Source organism: Schistocerca gregaria, chromosome 10 (assembly GCF_023897955.1).
Source record: "Schistocerca gregaria isolate iqSchGreg1 chromosome 10, iqSchGreg1.2, whole genome shotgun sequence".
NCBI lineage: Eukaryota > Metazoa > Arthropoda > Insecta > Orthoptera > Acrididae > Schistocerca > Schistocerca gregaria.
Window position 1 is genome coordinate 223,130,509 of NC_064929.1, and position 17,286 is coordinate 223,147,794.

The 17,286-nt window shown below is 41.7% G+C and overlaps 1 protein-coding gene across 4 annotated transcripts in view; it reads right to left on the reverse strand.

Moving 5' to 3' along the window:
* LOC126293557 (fasciclin-1) overlaps positions 1-17,286 on the reverse strand; it is a 610,740-nt gene that overhangs the window by 94,171 nt on the left and 499,283 nt on the right. For all 4 annotated transcript variants that reach the window (XM_049986835.1, XM_049986833.1, XM_049986834.1 and 1 more), the window contains exons 3-4: positions 13,736-14,030; positions 2,629-2,725 (exon numbers count right to left, since the gene is read on the reverse strand). In XM_049986835.1, coding sequence (XP_049842792.1) covers positions 2,629-2,725; positions 13,736-14,030 — 392 coding nt within the window. The remainder of the gene's footprint in view (positions 1-2,628; positions 2,726-13,735; positions 14,031-17,286) is intronic.

The window sequence follows — 17,286 nt, forward strand, 5'->3', positions numbered from 1 at the left end:
AGGCAAAGAACTCAATGAGCCACTTTCAGAGCACATTTTCCTCTGGGAAGGTTCCTGGATAGAGAAGTTCAAAAAAAGGCTCGGAGCACTACGGGACTTAACATCGGAGGTCATCAGTCCCCTAGAACTTAGGTTTAAGTAATTCTAACTAACTTAAGGACATCACACACATCCATGTACGAGGCAGGATTCGAACCTGCGACCGTAGCAGTTGCGTGGTACCGGGCTGAAATGCTGAGAACTGCTCGGTCACCACGGCCAGTCGGATAGAGAGGGGTGAAGGTCAAAATCTGAGGGTGTGAGACCAGGTGAATATGGTGGGTGCAGAATGACTTCCCAACTCCTGTATAGTGTTTTTCATCAGTCTAGCAGAATGCTGGCAGGCGTTATCACAGAGAATCGTCGCTTCACGCAGTCTCCCCGGTTATTGTTCTCAGATGGTATTTGCGAAGATGTCTTAGTTGCAGTCAATAAATGTTGCCAGTTACACCTCAAGGAAGCAATTTGTAATAGACCGCACCGTCACTGATCCACAAGATGCATAACGTAACCTTTCTTGGATATGTGCAGTTGCTGCTTTGTTTATGCTTGACCATTCCTTTCTTTCTCTTAGGGATTAGCATAAGGACACCATTTCTCATCACCAATAACGATAGGAATGGTCGGTGCTGTTCACTGAGCCAATTCGTCACAATAGAGCAGACATGCACACATAGCGAGCAGCTGATTTTTTGTGGTTTTTGGCTTACAGTGTGATGTACCTGTGTGAATTAATGTGTCTAACCGATCTTCCTAAAACCCCGAAGGCCTTTCCGAATCCCGAGAGTCACCGACACCAAAACAATCCTCCTGAAAATGAGAAAGCCATTTCCTTGCTGTGCTCTGTCCAATAGTATTATCCCCGTACATGGCACAAATGTTTCCTGCTGCATCTGCTGCTGTAACCCCTCGATTGAACCTTGACAGAAGATGTCAGAAATGTTCAGATTTCTCCAATTGGCACTTCATTTTCTAGTATCCTCAGCTCCATTTGTTATCTCCAAATGACTACATGACAATATGTAAACTCAAATAACAACTGATAAATAGATGCAGAGCACCATAACACCAGCATGCAAAACAAAAATGTTACAAGCTTTTTCACCAATCTAATAAGCCGTTATGTGTCACAATGATTAAATAAAAAGTGACTATTTGAGAAACACAGTAAAGTAAATTTCTCAGTGGATAATAGACAGAGTAAAGGTAGCCACTTGCAACATAGTTGAGATGCTGGTCAATCAACAATCTGATTACTGCAGACAACTGCATTTGCCAGTGAACTGTGTGTTGCGCTTACTCGTGATGCCGGAAGTTCCCGTACTCTTGCAAGGTGACAAGTATTTGCATTGTGGTGTTGAAATGCTTATTAAATAGTGGAGAATTATGGCAGGGCGGAATGGCTGTCTGGTACTGCTGTTACGTGGCATTCAGAGGAAGAAAGTATGTTCTTTTTTCTGCTTCTGAATTCTTGTGTCTGCAGCACTTGAAATCTTGCTCTGGAAGATAAGTACGGTTTTCCTTGTAATTTTACAGTATCTCCAGTCAGTCCTCTCAATACAATTAACACAAGTACCTCCAGTTGTTTTACTTCTGGTGATGTTATATGCAACAGTTTCTGACAAATGTTTTTGCAATTCGATGTGGTACTTAGAATCAGCTGCTTCGTCAGAAGACGTGGAAGTGTTTCACGATGTCGTACTGAATGTGGATATAAAACTTGAAGGCACTTTACAAACCGCATTCTAAAAGCATTTTTCTCCTCTCTGCTACTTTTCCTGATAATGTCTGTTGCTTTTAGCATCTTCATTTTGTTCAAAATATGCAAAATAAGTTTATTATTGTTTGTTGTCAAAATAGACAGTAAAATCCTTGGTGAATTCATATTTATGCAGTTCTTACATAAAATTGACAGGTCCTTCAAAGTAATAAATTATCTTATGACTCACCCAAAATTAATGAGTCTAGGGAATCAGTCAAAAAATTGTGTTGAAATGACCTAACAATGATTCATTTTGTCTCTGCTTCAAAAGTATAGATTGGGAGGCAGATTTGATAGTGTTTATTATTTTAGATACATTACACAAATTAATCATATTTCACCAATGTAAGGAAATATTACATAATATTACCTGAATTGGTTCCCCTAGACATTCACTGCTGGAGTAGAATAAATACTATAGGATGCTATGAACTGTACTTTATTAGTGGGTGAACTTTTTTATGATTTTGTTGGGAAATTGTGGAAAATGTATGTTCGTGAATGATGGAGGCCTTTCTGGAAGTTTGTTGTAATGATATACATGGCCTGAGCTGTCGGTTGGAACGGAATGCAGCAGTGCTAGCTAGAGTGAACAACTGTCCCGTATTACAACAATCTTTTCTTATCCCTCCAACTCCCTTACTTAGCAACTGTTTCTCCCATTTATTTTGACAGTGGTAACTTACAAATATTAATTCCACAAAGTATTATTGATAGTTCCACTATCTGACTGACAAATCGTGCAAAGTTTTCTTACAATAATTGCTGCTACTGTTGACACGTAGTCTGTTTACCACATTATTTGAAAGATGACAAAGGATACCAACCTTGAAACCCTCATCCACAGGAATGAAGAAAGTATGCTTGCCCTCCAGCTTGAAATCGTTTTGCTTCTGATTCTGGAAGACTCGCTGCCTGAATGATCTGTAAGGAAATGAATACATTTGTACACACCACAAAGTAAAGGACCGTACAATTATCAGCAACATTGCTGTGTCGGTGAAAGTAAGAAAAACTACTGTATTAGATTATCTGTCACACATCTCAACCACAATAACAAAAGAATAGATTGCTACTCATCTCACAGAGATGTTGAGTGGCGTATAGACATACTGAGAAAAAGACTACTAGATTTTATTTTAACTATTGGTCTAAGTCCTTTGTCAGATATATACAAATGGAGAGAGAGACCATCATGTCTGGGCACTTGGGCCTGAGCAAAGGAGACTACATTGGCCATGTGTTTGAATATGTGAAAGTTTTGTCTGCATATGATGAAGTACTCAGTCCTAGAGCGAAAATAATATCAGGCAGTCTTTTATTAATGTGCCTGTCTTCCACTCAACACCTTACTCATTTCCTTCTGTTTCTTTACTTATTTCCTTTCAAATGTAGTTGTGGGGTACGTTATTTCTGTTTAAATAGTTTCATAGTCGGCCGTGATGTGCTGTATGTGGCACTATATGGAAATACTCAGCTGCTACTGAATATTCTATAATTGTAATTCATGCTTCTGTTGTACAGTGTTTGTGAATAATGGGTTTGATCTGTGATAAACGTCCTACTAAATACCCTATAAACATAATTCTCGTATACCCAGTAGTGTTTTTGTATGGTGCTTTTCACATGTTAAAATGACATAATCAAGTCATTTTGTGTCCATTAACATTATTCTTTTTTTAACATGCACAATCACTATTAAGATACATTTAAATTTGTCATAGTTCCACATCGAGTCAACTACGATAGTTTTACCTTTCGTTTCTTCCCTGATCACCTTTCTAGAGGCATTAAACTTGGTCACGTTATTTGTGTGAAGCATCTTATAAGCAACAACTTTAGCTTGGAACTCTCCCAGTTGGTGCGTGTTTGTGTAGAAAAACAACAATGTGGGAATTGTGTGAGTCTGCCTTGATGCAAACAATTTGTTATTTGTTTACTTACTTAGTCCCCAAACTAGTTTCAGTGACAAATACCGCCATCTTCAGTGGGTTCTTTACATCCAAACCATGGAAAAAAATAGCGTAGCTGTTGTGTTTGTATAACAATTTTTTTTAAATATAGTTTTCTGCAAACCATCAACAGAACAAGCTCTGCTAACGGTATACTATGCCTTCCACATTGCTGGCAATGAGTTCTACACAGTGCTGGTGACTACTTTGAAGGTCAGTAACAGGTGCAAACATGTAACTCTTTTGTTGTTGTTGTTGTGGTCTTCAGTCCTGAGACTGGTTTGATGCAGCTCTCCATGCTACTCTATCCTAAGCAAGCTTCATCATCTCGCAGTACCTACAGCAACCTACATCCTTCTGAATCTGTTTAGTGTAGTCATCTCTTGGTCTCCCTCTACGATTTTTTACCCTCCACGCTGCCCTCCAATACTAAACTGGTGATCCCTTGATGCCTCAGAACGTGTCCTACCAACCGATCCCTACTTCTGGTCAAGTTGTGCCACAAACTTCTCTTCTCCCCAATCCTATTCAATACTTCCTCATTAGTTATGTGATCTACCCATTTAATCTTCAGCATTCTTCTGTAGCACCACATTTCGAAAGCTTCTATTCTCTTCTTGTCCAAACTGTTTATCGTCCATGTTTCACTTCCATACATGGCTACACTCCATACAAATACTTTCAGAAATGACTTCCTGACACTTAAATCTATACTCGATGTTAACAAATTTCTCTTCTTCAGAAACGCATTCCTTGCCATTGCCAGTCTACATTTTATATCCTCTCTACTTCGACCATCATCAGTTATTTTGCTCCCCAAATAGCAAAACTCCTTTACTACTTTAAGTGTCTCATTTCCTAATCTAATTCCCTCAGCATCACTCGACTTAATTTGACTACATTACATTATCCTCGTTTTGCTTTTGTTGATGTTCATCTCATACCCTCCTTTCAAGACACTGCCCATTCCATTCAGATGCTCTTCCAAGTCCTTTGCTGTCTCTGACAGAATTACGATGTCATCGGCGAACCTCAAAGTTTTTATTTCTTCTCCATGGACTTTAATACCTACTCTGAATTTTTCTTTTGTTTCCTTCACTGCTTGCTCAATATACAGATTGAATAACATCGGGGATAGACTACAGCCCTGTCTCACTACCTTCCCAACCACTGCTTCCCTTTCATGTCCCTCGACTCTTATAACTGCCATCTGGTTTCTGTACAAATTGTAAATAGCCTTACGCTCACTGTATTTTACCCCTGCCACCTTCAGAATTTGAAAGAGAGTATTCCAGTCAACATTGTCAAAAGCTTTCTCGAAGTCTACAAATGCTAGAAATGTAGGTTCGCCCTTCCTTAATCTAGCTTCTAAGATAAGTCATAGGGTCAGTATTGCCTCACATGTTCCAATATTTCTACGGAATCCAAACTGATCTTCCCCGAGGTCGGCTGCTACTAGTTTTTCCATTTGTCTGTAAAGAACTCGCATTAGTATTTTGCAGCTGTGACTTATTAAACTGATAGTTCGATAATTTTCACATCTGTCAACACCTGATTTCTTTGGGATTGGAATTATTATATTCTTCTTGAAGTCTGAGGGTATTTCACCTGTCTCATACATCTTGCTCACCAGCTGGTAGAGTTTTGTCAGGACTGGTTGTCCCAAGGCCGTCAGTAGTTCTAATGGAATGTTGTCTACTCCGGGGGCCTTGTTTCGACTCAGGTCTTTCAGTGCTCTGTCAAACTCTTCACGCAGTATTGTATCTCCCATTTTATCTTCATCTACATCCTCTTCCATTTCCATAATACTGTCCTCAAGTACATCGCCCTTGTATAGACCCTCTATATACTCCTTCCACCTTTCTGCTTTCTTTCCCTTCTTTGGTTTTCTCCAAAGGTCTCTTTAATTTTCCTGTAGGCAGTATCTATCTTACTCCTAGTGAGATAAGACTCTACATCCTTACATTTGTCCTCTAGCCATCCCTGTTTCGCCATTTTGCACTTCCTGTCGCTCTCATTTTTGAGACGTTTGTATTCCTTTTTGCCTGCTTCATTTTCTGCATTTTTATATTTTCTCCTTTCATCAATTAAATTGAATATTTCTTCTGTTATCCAAGGATTTCTACTAGCCCACGTCTTTTTACCTACTTGATCCTCTGCTGCCTTCACTATTTCATGCCTCAAAGCTACCCATTCTTCTTCTATTGTATTTCTTTCCCCCATTCCTGTCAATTGCTCCCTACTGCTCTCCTTGAAACTCCGTACAACCTCTGGTTCTTTTAGTTTATCCAGGTCCCATCTCTTTAAATTGCCACCTTTTTGCAGTTTCTTCAGTTTTAATCTACAGGTCATAACCAACAGATTGTGGTCAGAGTCCACATCTGCCCTTGGAAATGTCTTACAATTTAAAACCTGGTTCCTAAATCTCTGTCTTACCATTATATAATCTATCTGATACCTTTTCGTATCTCCAGGCTTCTTCCACGTATACAACCTTCCTTTATGATTCTTGAACCAAGTGTTAGCTATGATTAAGTTGTGCTCAGTGCAAAATTCTACCAGGCGGCTTCCTCTTTCATTTCTTTGCCCCTTTCCATATTCACCTACTACGTTTCCTTCTCTCCATTTTCCTACTGATGAATTCCAGTCACCCATGACTATTAAATTTTCGTCTCCCTTCACTATCTGAATAATTTCTTTTATTTGATCATACATTTCTTCAATTTCTTCGTCATCTGCAGAGCTAGTTGGCGTATAAACTTGTACTACTGTAGTAGGTGTGGGCTTCGTATCTACCTTGGCCACAATAATGCGTTCACTATGCTGTTTGTAGTAGCTTACCCGCATTCCTATTTTCCTATTCATTATTAATCCTACTCCTGCATTACCCCTATTTGATTTTGTGTTTATAACCCTGTAGTCACCTGACCAGAAGTCTTGTTCCTCCTGCCACCGAACTTCACTAACTCCCACTATATCTAACTTTAACCTATCCATTTCCCTTTTTAAATTTTCTAACCTACCTGCCCGATTAAGGGATGTGACATTCCACGCTCCGACCTGTAGAACGCCAGTTCTCTTTCTCCTGATAACGACATCCTCTTGAGTAGTCCCCGCCCGGAGATCCGAATGGGGGACTATTTTACCCTCGGAATATTTTACCCAAGAGGATGCCATCATCATTTAATCATACAGTAAAGCTGCATGCCCTCGGGAAAAATTACGGCTGTAGTTTCCCCTTGCTTTCAGCCGTTCGCAGTACCAGCACAGCAAGGCTGTTTTGGTTATTGTTACAAGGCCAGATCAGTCAATCATCCAGACTGTTGCCCCTGCAACTACTGAAAAGGCTGCTGCCTCTCTTCAGGAACCACACGTTTGTCTGGCCTCTCAACAGATACCCCTCCGTTTTGGTTGCACCTACGGTACGGCTATCTGTATCGCCGAGGCACGCAAGCCTCCCCACCAATGGCAAGGTCCATGGTTCATGGCATAGTATATCTATTACATTATCAGATTCAATGTCATCCAAACAAACCAGGAGCTCATATACTTTATTCTTCAATCCCAGAATATTTTGGTGATAAATGGTAACATTATTTTGTACTTCACTTTTGTGATAATCTACATTTTTCTTTAACCCATCAATATTGAAACATATGTCAGAGTTTGGGGAATAAATACATAAATAAATAACAAAGTGTTTTGCATCAAGGCGGAATCACAATTCCCAAATATGTTATATGATTCGTGTTATCTGAACACAAGTACTCAATTAGTTTTCTTTCCTGTAACTGTTTCTCTTAACAACTTTAACTGGCCACAATAGTCAGGGCTCGAACTCTTCTCCCCCCCCCCCCCCCCCCAAGTAGATACCTGTTATCAAAACTGCCTGTGTTATATGTTTGTAATATTATGAGATATCACCGAAGATACGAAATTAGTCACCTTTTTGTTTCCTTTGTCACATCTACCACGTTTCTGGTCAAAGTTAACTTATCGCAGATCCATCTTTATCAGCATTCCCCCCCCCCCTCCCCCCTTTATATAGAGACTCGACGTTTATGATAGTTGTATTCCTAACAGCTATGACTTTGCTGAACTCATTACAACGAAATAGCGTTACTTCAGAATTTAAGAACAGCCTACAATGTTCTACCTGGAGTTGCCTGATTGTCAGAGTAGTTTGCGCGGAGCAGAGCAAGTGAGTGTTTTTACAATATTCATAAATACGAATTAACCATAAAATTTACAATAATAGATACGGCAGAGTAAATATGGTAGATTCATGATAATACTCATATCGTCTAAGTTATGAGTTTCTTCTGCACTATGATTTTATTATTTCTTTATTGACATATATGGGTCCAGAGAAAAATGTACACGCTCTTTATAGGTAATATCTTTGGAAAAAGGACAAATAATCGCAATTTTGCACGGTAGTGTAGTCTACTGTTTTCTGAGCAGATCTCGGCACGCATTTTCCAGCAAAAGACAGTGTAGCAATGAAGAAGTAAGATTGCGTTGCCCAAACAACAAAGCCGTACTGGAATATGAAAACATGATGGAGGTACAACTGCATTGGCGTAGTGTTTACGAAACTCAGCCAATAACAATTGCAACGTTTATCGTATCTGGGACAAATCCGAAGTCGACAGTACTGTTCAGGACGTGCGAAAGGGAAGGTACGGCCGGCCAAAAACATGGAGTCCAGCTTCCAGCGCTGGTGTGTGGCAACATTTTACTGGGTCACCTCAAAAATCTGTGAAAGCGGGGTAAGCCGACCCAGCACATAACGAATGCTGAAGACTGCAAAGTGGAAAGTGTACACTCCAAGATCGCTGCACGCTACGAACGAGGACAATGAGACTAGAACCACTGCGAGTGGTTTGAAGGCACATTTGTGGAATTCAAACTCAGTTTTACAGTAAACCGGCACAGCTGTGTGTAATGGGCTCCCGAAAATCCGCACGTTAATGTGTGGTGTGGTCTGTCTTCGCGCACTTTGATTGGCCCATTCTTCTTTGGGGGTTCCGTAACTGTTGAGGTATAGCTTCGTACACTGCAAACATCGATTTTACCTGCCAATCGAGAGGGGTTTGTAAATGAAAGATTATACCGACAACAAGTTGGCGCTCTGCCTCACTACCACAGAGATGTCCGAGGCTTACCTGCACGACGGATAAATGGAATGCCCACCGTGGCCCCCACACCTCACAGCGGGATCGACGTTGTTTGGCTGCTAATGGGGGTCGCTTTGAACCTTCCCCCTGTGCAAGAATTTATTTCTGGGTATGCGCACACCTCAGAATTAATTTAAATGTAGCACGATCACTGGAAATATACATGCCTGAGTAATTCACTCCTTTATGAAAAAGGGTCAACGTTGTCTTTAGTTTCAATAAGGTTTCATAAAATATTATCCACTGTTGATAATGAGACTAGAAATCAGTTCTCGCACAATCCGTAATTCCTTCGAGATACGTTTCTAGTCTCGATAAATAAAGTTTGTTAGGCATTTTTTATACACAACGTAGAGTAATGATATCAACTGTATTTGTTGCTGGTAAAGGGATCTTCTCTTTCATATACAGGACGCATTCTTTCATTCTTCCGGAATTTTCTCTTGCTTTCAAACACAGACAGTTCGCTTACGGATTTTCTCCAGCATACGTAGATTCCTTATTTTCAGGTATTTGAAGGTATCGAGTCACACGAAGTTGTACATTTTTTCCTTTACATTTAGAGAAAATCCAGGATTTCAAAAAATATGGGAAGGATTGCAGTAGAGACATGGGAAATAACTGAAACAACTATAAAGACCTTAACAGACAACGGAGATGGGATCTCGGAGGTGTCGGAGTCAGTTGGCACTACTGGATAGATATAAAAATGAAGATTATTAAAATGTGACAGGAAGGCTACTGTCACGCACCACACGGCCGGAATGTGCTAGTGTGCACGGGCGACTAAGCGGCTGGGGGTTCGGGACCCACCTCCACAGTGTGGACCGCGGGTCGGAGGTTCGGAGACAGCCCAGGGCAATTGGTCCGTGCGAAATGCGACAGCAAAAACAAACGAAAAAAGTAGTTGCTTGAGGAGAAATAAGTGAGCTACTACATTCTAACTTTTTAATGGAGATACAGCTCTCCTAAAAAAAGGTGTCGTCCTTGGAAATTTTGGAGCCTGCACAATTCGAAGTCCTTAGCCTTCATCCTCAAACAATTATGAAACAGTCCGTATTCCAATTCAGTTTTAAGGTCAGACATTAATTTTCTTGCACCACATTGCTCGCTACTTTTTAAAAGAGAGATGGTCCACCTTCTTTTCCTGATGATCAGCTTTTTGCAATGAAATAAATGCTACCCATGAGACGACTGCTAAATCCCTTCTTTCTTCGTAATGTCGGCTGGTAAAACTGTTGTTCTGATACGTTGCTTTTTAACAATAACTGATATATCTGCTCTAATTTTCGTAGTCCTGAACGTTAGACTCTCACCCTTAGCAGTGCTGTAGCTTGTAACGGTACTTGAATTACGTAACCATTGTGGTACCTCACCTGAACCTCTCGATACCAGTAATATTCTACTTTATTTCTGTTAGCTACTTAACTTATTTCTGAGACAACATTCAGATTTGATTTCACTTTTGATACATCGATATGTTTATATTGCAATGATATTATTCTTATGTGTACTCTTTCTTTTGTCGCTATGATCTTTGACGTACTTGTAACCCTGATTTTTGGGCGCGTAAGCGACTGATAGTGAGTTGTTGAGTTGTCTGAGAGTCGGACCTTGAGAAGGTCAAGTCGTGGACGTCATGTTGGAAGGACGAATATTGTCGTCAGCTTATAAAATGTGAACTTTAACAGTGACTGTGAGGAAGATGTTTTCAAGTATGTTTTGTATTGTGAAGTGATATTGCAATAAAAGGAAGTGTAACTTAAATTCGGAGTGCTGATTACTTTTTTTATATCACTATTGTGCCAACTTTGAAAGGTTTAATCTCCAATAATGGTTTGTGAAGCGCATCTACATAACTTTTGAATATAGTAGAATAAAACCTAGGCCTCTTTGCATTCGAGCTTGATTTTCAACGATTGAGCCATGATTTTACGAGACCAGCGTGGGAAACACAAAAAGATGAGTGCCTAGTTTTTTCATTATTACATCAAATGACACCTGCCACATAATATGACTGTTGTTGCCCGAAAATGCAGTATTTAGCAGCGTGAGCAACACCACAATCGTTATTAAATTCTGACCTTTGTTATAGTAAGGTTGTTAGAAACTGCAATAGTGTTCCTAATAAATAATACGTTCAGGACTACGGAAATGTTTCCTTCCACCGGACTTTCAAACGTACAACTGTCGACAGAATTGCTGCTAAGCGCATTGGTTCTAACAGCGACACGAGATGGAACTGAAACGCCAAGGTAATATCGGGTAACTATGAAAACCGTCGGGGGATAATTGAAGTTTTAAATGAAATAGTCGGCGGTCAAGTCTCCAGTGCAACAGAAGTCTGTGGTTTCAAAAATAGCCTCCCAGACTTTGATTATCTTCTCTCTGTTTTCAAGCGTGTTTTCGAAGAGTAAAAGGCATTTCAACTATCTTAAGAAAAAAAAAAAAAAACAGTGATGGGGAGTTTTGCAACTGTGTTGCGCCAGAAGGCCTAGCTAACGCGAAGAACTTGAGAAATGAAGCTTAAATGATCGACTTTTTAAATTCCATAAAACGCTCGACTAATCTGCTGGCTGAAGCTTTCACGAAATGAGGGACGAATGCGTTGGGAATCCATTGATGTCACAATACAAACAGGTGTAGTTACAGGTGCCAGAAAATATTGTAACACAGCTGGAAATAAGACTTTCACATGTTGATAACCTCCTCTTCCATAAATTAGGCGATGCTACCCAGTATTTCACTGTTGGCAGTTTGGATTCCCTGTAGTGCGCCGGCCAGTAGCTCGCTGTTGTGTGTACAACTCGAGACTGTATTTTTCTTTCCAGCATAAAGCATCATTTGAGTCTGTCAGTTGTTCTAAGAAGAATGAAACGGACCGAATTCTTCCAGAAGTTTCTAAACTATTTTATGTAATTCCTGACATTTCTGCAACAAATGTTTCAGCTGAAAGGAGTTTTATTTTTTTTGTCTGAAACGTGTAAAAACGTATCTGAAAAACAGTGTGGCAGGCCGGCCGGAGTGGCCGAGCTGTTCTAGGCGCTTCAGCCTGGAAACGCGCGACCGCTACGGTCGCAGGTTCGAATCCTGCCTCAGGCATGGATGTGTGTGAAGAAGAACAACCATTGAGTTAGCTTGTTTTACGAGTAACAACGCTCAGACGCCCTATCTAAAATGCCATTATTATTATTATTATTATTATTATTATTATTATTATTATTATTATTATTGGTGGTGGTGGTGGTGGTGGTGGTGGTGGTGGTGGTGGTGGTGGTGGTGGTGGTGGTCGTTAGGAACGGTAGGTAAGTGTACATTAATTGGGAAGGGAAGGCGATTTTCCAGTGTTCAGGCCCACGAGCCGCCACTAATAGACGGTCTCGTAGAAAGTAATCTGTGCCACGGACTTGAAAGCACAGTCGAGTCTGACGACTGCTCTCCCTAAAGTCATCGCGGACGGAGATTTGAGGCGCCGCCGGTTGGTCGGGAAAGCTGCCGCCTTGAACAGTGGCGACGACAAAGAGCCTCACACGACAGGCTGCCGCAATTACCTCCCCCGCCTCCTTTTCCAATCGTTACTACTCGAACGTACGACGCGCATTCGAAACTGAGGGCAGGGGCGCACGAAATACACCGACGGAACAGAAATCGCAACACCACGAAGGTTTTGGAAGTTCGTAGACGTGTTTCTCCATTTGAAAGATGACGCCTATTCAGATTTCGTACGACAGTGGCGCCATTAGCGTCACTATGATGATGCAAATCAGGTTTGATTTGAATACACGCTGTAACGGTCGTGAGAGTGCACGCGCTGAGTTGGTGTTGGCCGAGAATGCCTTTAAGACGATAGACACCACTGAGTTTGAATGATGTCGTGTAATGGAGGTGCGGTACTACAGAAGGACTTGGCAGGCACGTGGTCACCAGAGCACCGGGTCCCGGCACTACCGAGAGGGAAGGCCACCGTGCTCAGCGTACGGCTCCGGCAGCAGTCGGCACCACAGTCACACGACGAACCGTTACAAATCGCAGGCGCCCTGTAGCGTGCGTTCCACTCACCCCAAACCACCGACATTTCCGACTTCAGTGGTGTCACGCGAGAGCTCACTGGAGGCCTGTTACGCTTTCTGACGACGGCCATCACGGGCACAAACCCAGGACCCGCTGTCTGTTGGTCACGAGGAGGCCAGCAACCTGTGCGAGTGCTGGACACACTGGAGCTATAGTCTGGGTTGCGATTTCGTACGACAGCAGGAGGAATCTAGTGCTTATCCCACGCACCCTGACCGCAAGTCTGTAACTCGGTGTGGGCGAGGCGCCGTGTCGTGCTGCCACACACGACCAGCATTTCGTGCGGTGGTTTCCAACAGGATAACGCTCGTCCGTATACCGATGTTGTAACCCAGCAAGTTCTACATGTTGCCTTGCCCCGCTGCATCACCAGATCTGTGTCTCCAGTCGAGCACATACGGGACTTGGTCGGACAGGTGCAACAGCACGGAACTCCATCGCGCACAAGCCGATATCCGGCACCTGCACAACACAATTGATGCACGTTTGCATTCAGTATTCTGGCGGGTGTTCTGCTTGTTAATACACCAGCATTTCACATTTGCAATGGTTTTCTGGCGCTTACATTAACCTACGATCTTGTAGTGTTGACAACTGGAATATGCTGCCTAGACAAATGTGTTTTCGGAATTCCATTACTCTACATTAATTATGTTTCTTCGTGCTGCGATACTTTTCCTCCGTATAGCCTTATTGTATGCTCCGTTGCGAGTGCAGAGAGAGAGACTCACCGGACGCGGTGCAGGCCCAGGTCGAGGTTCTCGGACTGGTTGAGGAACTGGAAGGCGTCCGGGTTGTAGAGCTGGCCGGAGGTGGACCAGACGGGCTCCAGCACCGAGTCGACGACGTGCAGCACCTGCTTCTTGCCGTGCCGGTTCACCGCCTCGTAGTTGGAGCGCTCGCTGAGGACGCGCGCGTTGTTCACGAAGATGCTGTCGCGCCGGCGCGTGATCCACAGCGGCGGGTTGCCGTCCAGCTCGGACAGCACCTTGTGGCCCAGCTGGTCCAGCGAGTGCGCCAGGTTCGCTGCAGGCAGAGGGGCGCGTCAGCGCTCGCCAGGCCGAGTGGCTGGGTTCATTGCCGAAGGCTCGCCCTCCACTGCAGATGGCGAAACGTCAGATACATCACTAAAACAACACACCCCATCTGCCCGAGATCCCGAGGCGAAAGCCTCGACACTTTTATCCATCGGAGGGTACAACCACTGCTTAGCACTTTTTATTTATTCTTTGAAAACCACCCACCTTTACCGTACAAGATCCGTGAGCGACACCACCCGGGTTCGATTCCCGGCGGGATCAGGGATTTTCTCTGCCTCGCGATGACTGGATGTTGTGTGACGTCCTTAGGGGGACCATAGATGTTAATTCCCATAGTGCTCAGAGCCATTTTAACCATTTTTTTGATACCACTAATAAACAAAATAAGAATGCTGACACAATAAACTAGCAGAAAGCAATACCTCGTGCTGAATAATTCAAAGAATGTTTGGAGGATACAAAATTTCAGTGACTGGGGAGGAATCTCAAAGGGAGTGCCACACTGTTCAATTTTGGATCCACTCCTCTGCCTTCCACTTAACACTCGGCAACCAGAATTGGCACTTTTGCAGTCAATACTAGTGTTACAAATTCAATTAACAAGAAACCAACAGAACAGATTGTTAATGACGTTTTTCAAAGAATTAACTACTTGTTCTCTGATATTGAATTATCCCACCATTTTGAGAAGACGCAAATATTTATTCCTGTACAACAAACACAGTCATACCAACAATTAATGTAGCACACGGATGGGAAGACAGTTGTGGAACAAATTTCTGGGGTAACTCTTCACTTGGAAAGAAAGTACTGACTGCACAAAAGCGAGCAGTAGCAATTATATGTTGTGTTCAGCCGTGGTCGTAATGTGTTCAAGAAATTAGCCGTTTTAATTGCAAAGTCACAACACATATATTCGCTAACGTAAATCGTCATTAATAATGCATCGATGTTGAGAATAACAGTGACGTCCATACTAAAAACACTACAGTGTAAAATGATCTTTATTACCATTATCAGAGCAGTCGCTGGCTCAGAAAGAGAGTTCAGTAAGCAGCAACAAATATCTTGGATCGTTTATCCAATAACATAAAATATCTGATGGGCAGCAACGGAAATTTTAAATGTAACCTAAAACCATTTGTCCCGGACAACTCCTCCTATTGCATAGAAGAATTTTTATTTAAACAGTGGTACATTTTTTACAAATATTTTTAAATGTACTTCCATAAGTACGACTAAAAAAATTTATTTATTAATGTAAACAATAATCCTGTAGACACATCGTCTAAACTGACTCGTTCCACACTTCCATAAAAGAATCGTTTAAATGACCTATGGAATATGTAACTAACTAATTGATAAATTTAAAATTTAAGAACCTTAGTATATCTTGTAGGATGTAGACTACATTGGTATAATTTGTCGAATTCCAGTATCATGGTCACTTACGAACAAGTGATAATTTGGAACCTCAAGAACACATTAGAATGTTCTAACAAAAGTGGCAATCTAAGCATCTTTATCCCAGTATTTGATAATTGTGGCTTCAGAGCTTGTATACATCTTCGCACTTTAACACATTCACTAAGAGTTGATAATGTGGGATAACCTCATTGCTGCAAACTATCTTTTGATGTCATGACCTCGGTTCTGAGCATTCCATACGAGAAGTTCTTCCACAAAATCAGCAAATGGTTCTGAGCACTATGGGACTTAACTGCTGTGGTGATCACTCCCCTAGAACTTAGGTTTAACTACTTCTCACTACTACAACAACTCACACTAATAACAGGCAGGAGTTGACTGGACACAGAAGTTGCCTATTTCTGTCCTTTGTTGCCCTCGACGACGTGAAATTATTCCATACTTTCCACAACCCTAGTAGCCAACAGTGTCTCCCGCCTCCAGACTGAAGGAGCATGACATTCAACACTACTACTGCCGCACTGCAGGAAAATTGTACTCCTGCATAGGTCAGATGAAGAAGCTGTTACTTTCCCAACCGTGCATTCAAGTCACCACAGACTTCACAGTCTCTTGAGCGTTCTTCAAATTCTGGTGCTTCAGCGCCCAAAGACCATTTCTGAGGCCAATACTTTTGTTTTCAAACAAATCGTATATAATTATTCCTATAAAAAATGGGGGGGGGGTTAATAACATTAACTTACGATAGCAATATCGATTACCGGCGAAGTAGAAAGTGCTGCTATCGGGACAGCGCTATATGGAATCAATGAATCGACAATATGCCCCTGATGGTGCCATTGTTTTAACAGACTGCCCGCGTCGGAAGAAGAAACGATATCACATGGAGATGCTAACTCAAACTTCTCATCTGGCTACAGATTGCAACGAACGACCTCTTATACGACTACTTTTAAATATGGGAGTAAATGAAAAAATCTGCCATAACACATTTATGGTGTGTGACGAAAGGGATAATTAATGAAAGGTTAGTCTCGTAATACGAAAAAACTATATTTTGTTTACGTTGTTTAAAGGAGACTGGAGCGATTTAAGTTATCTTTTCTTGAAGTACGCAGTGACTGTCGATGCTGTGGCCTTCAGCTCTCCGCGCCACTCTGTCCTGTGCGTGACTACTGCAGTCTACATCAGTCTGTGTCCAGGCCCTGGTCTCCCTCTACAATGTTTAGTCACATATTTCCCTCGTATTATAGAATGACAGTTCCTTAATGCCTGAGAATGTGTCGTTTCAGTCTGTCTCCAGTTTCCGTTACGTTGATAGTTTACATGTAACACTGTCGCACAACAGCGATCTTATGAGAAAATTATTTAAAAGTAGTCGTGATCGCTGCCGATGTTGACTTCCGACCGTTTCAGGTCTTTTAATTACGGCCCATCATCAGAGTATGATGCCGCATATTCATTGAGAGCTCCAAGTTGTAGTGCAGTCAAGTTATTAATTTTCCTGTTATGTCTTTTTTCACATTCCAATGTGTAATTAATTTTGTCATCAATAAGACTAAGTAAATTGAAAAAGAAAAATCAGGAGGGACATCATGCTGCTCGACATGAGGTGTAATTTATACATTGGAAACTTAGAAGCATCTTTCATTCTATAAGCGACTCTAATTTCATGCTTCATACAGAGGTTACTGCTTTTACATTGTACATACAACATTGCTAGGCTGAGATTTCGTCTTCAACATTGCTGCTGCATATTTTGGAATAACTCTAAAAGCCACACATTGTTTATTAAAAGTAAGTTTTGAAGCGAA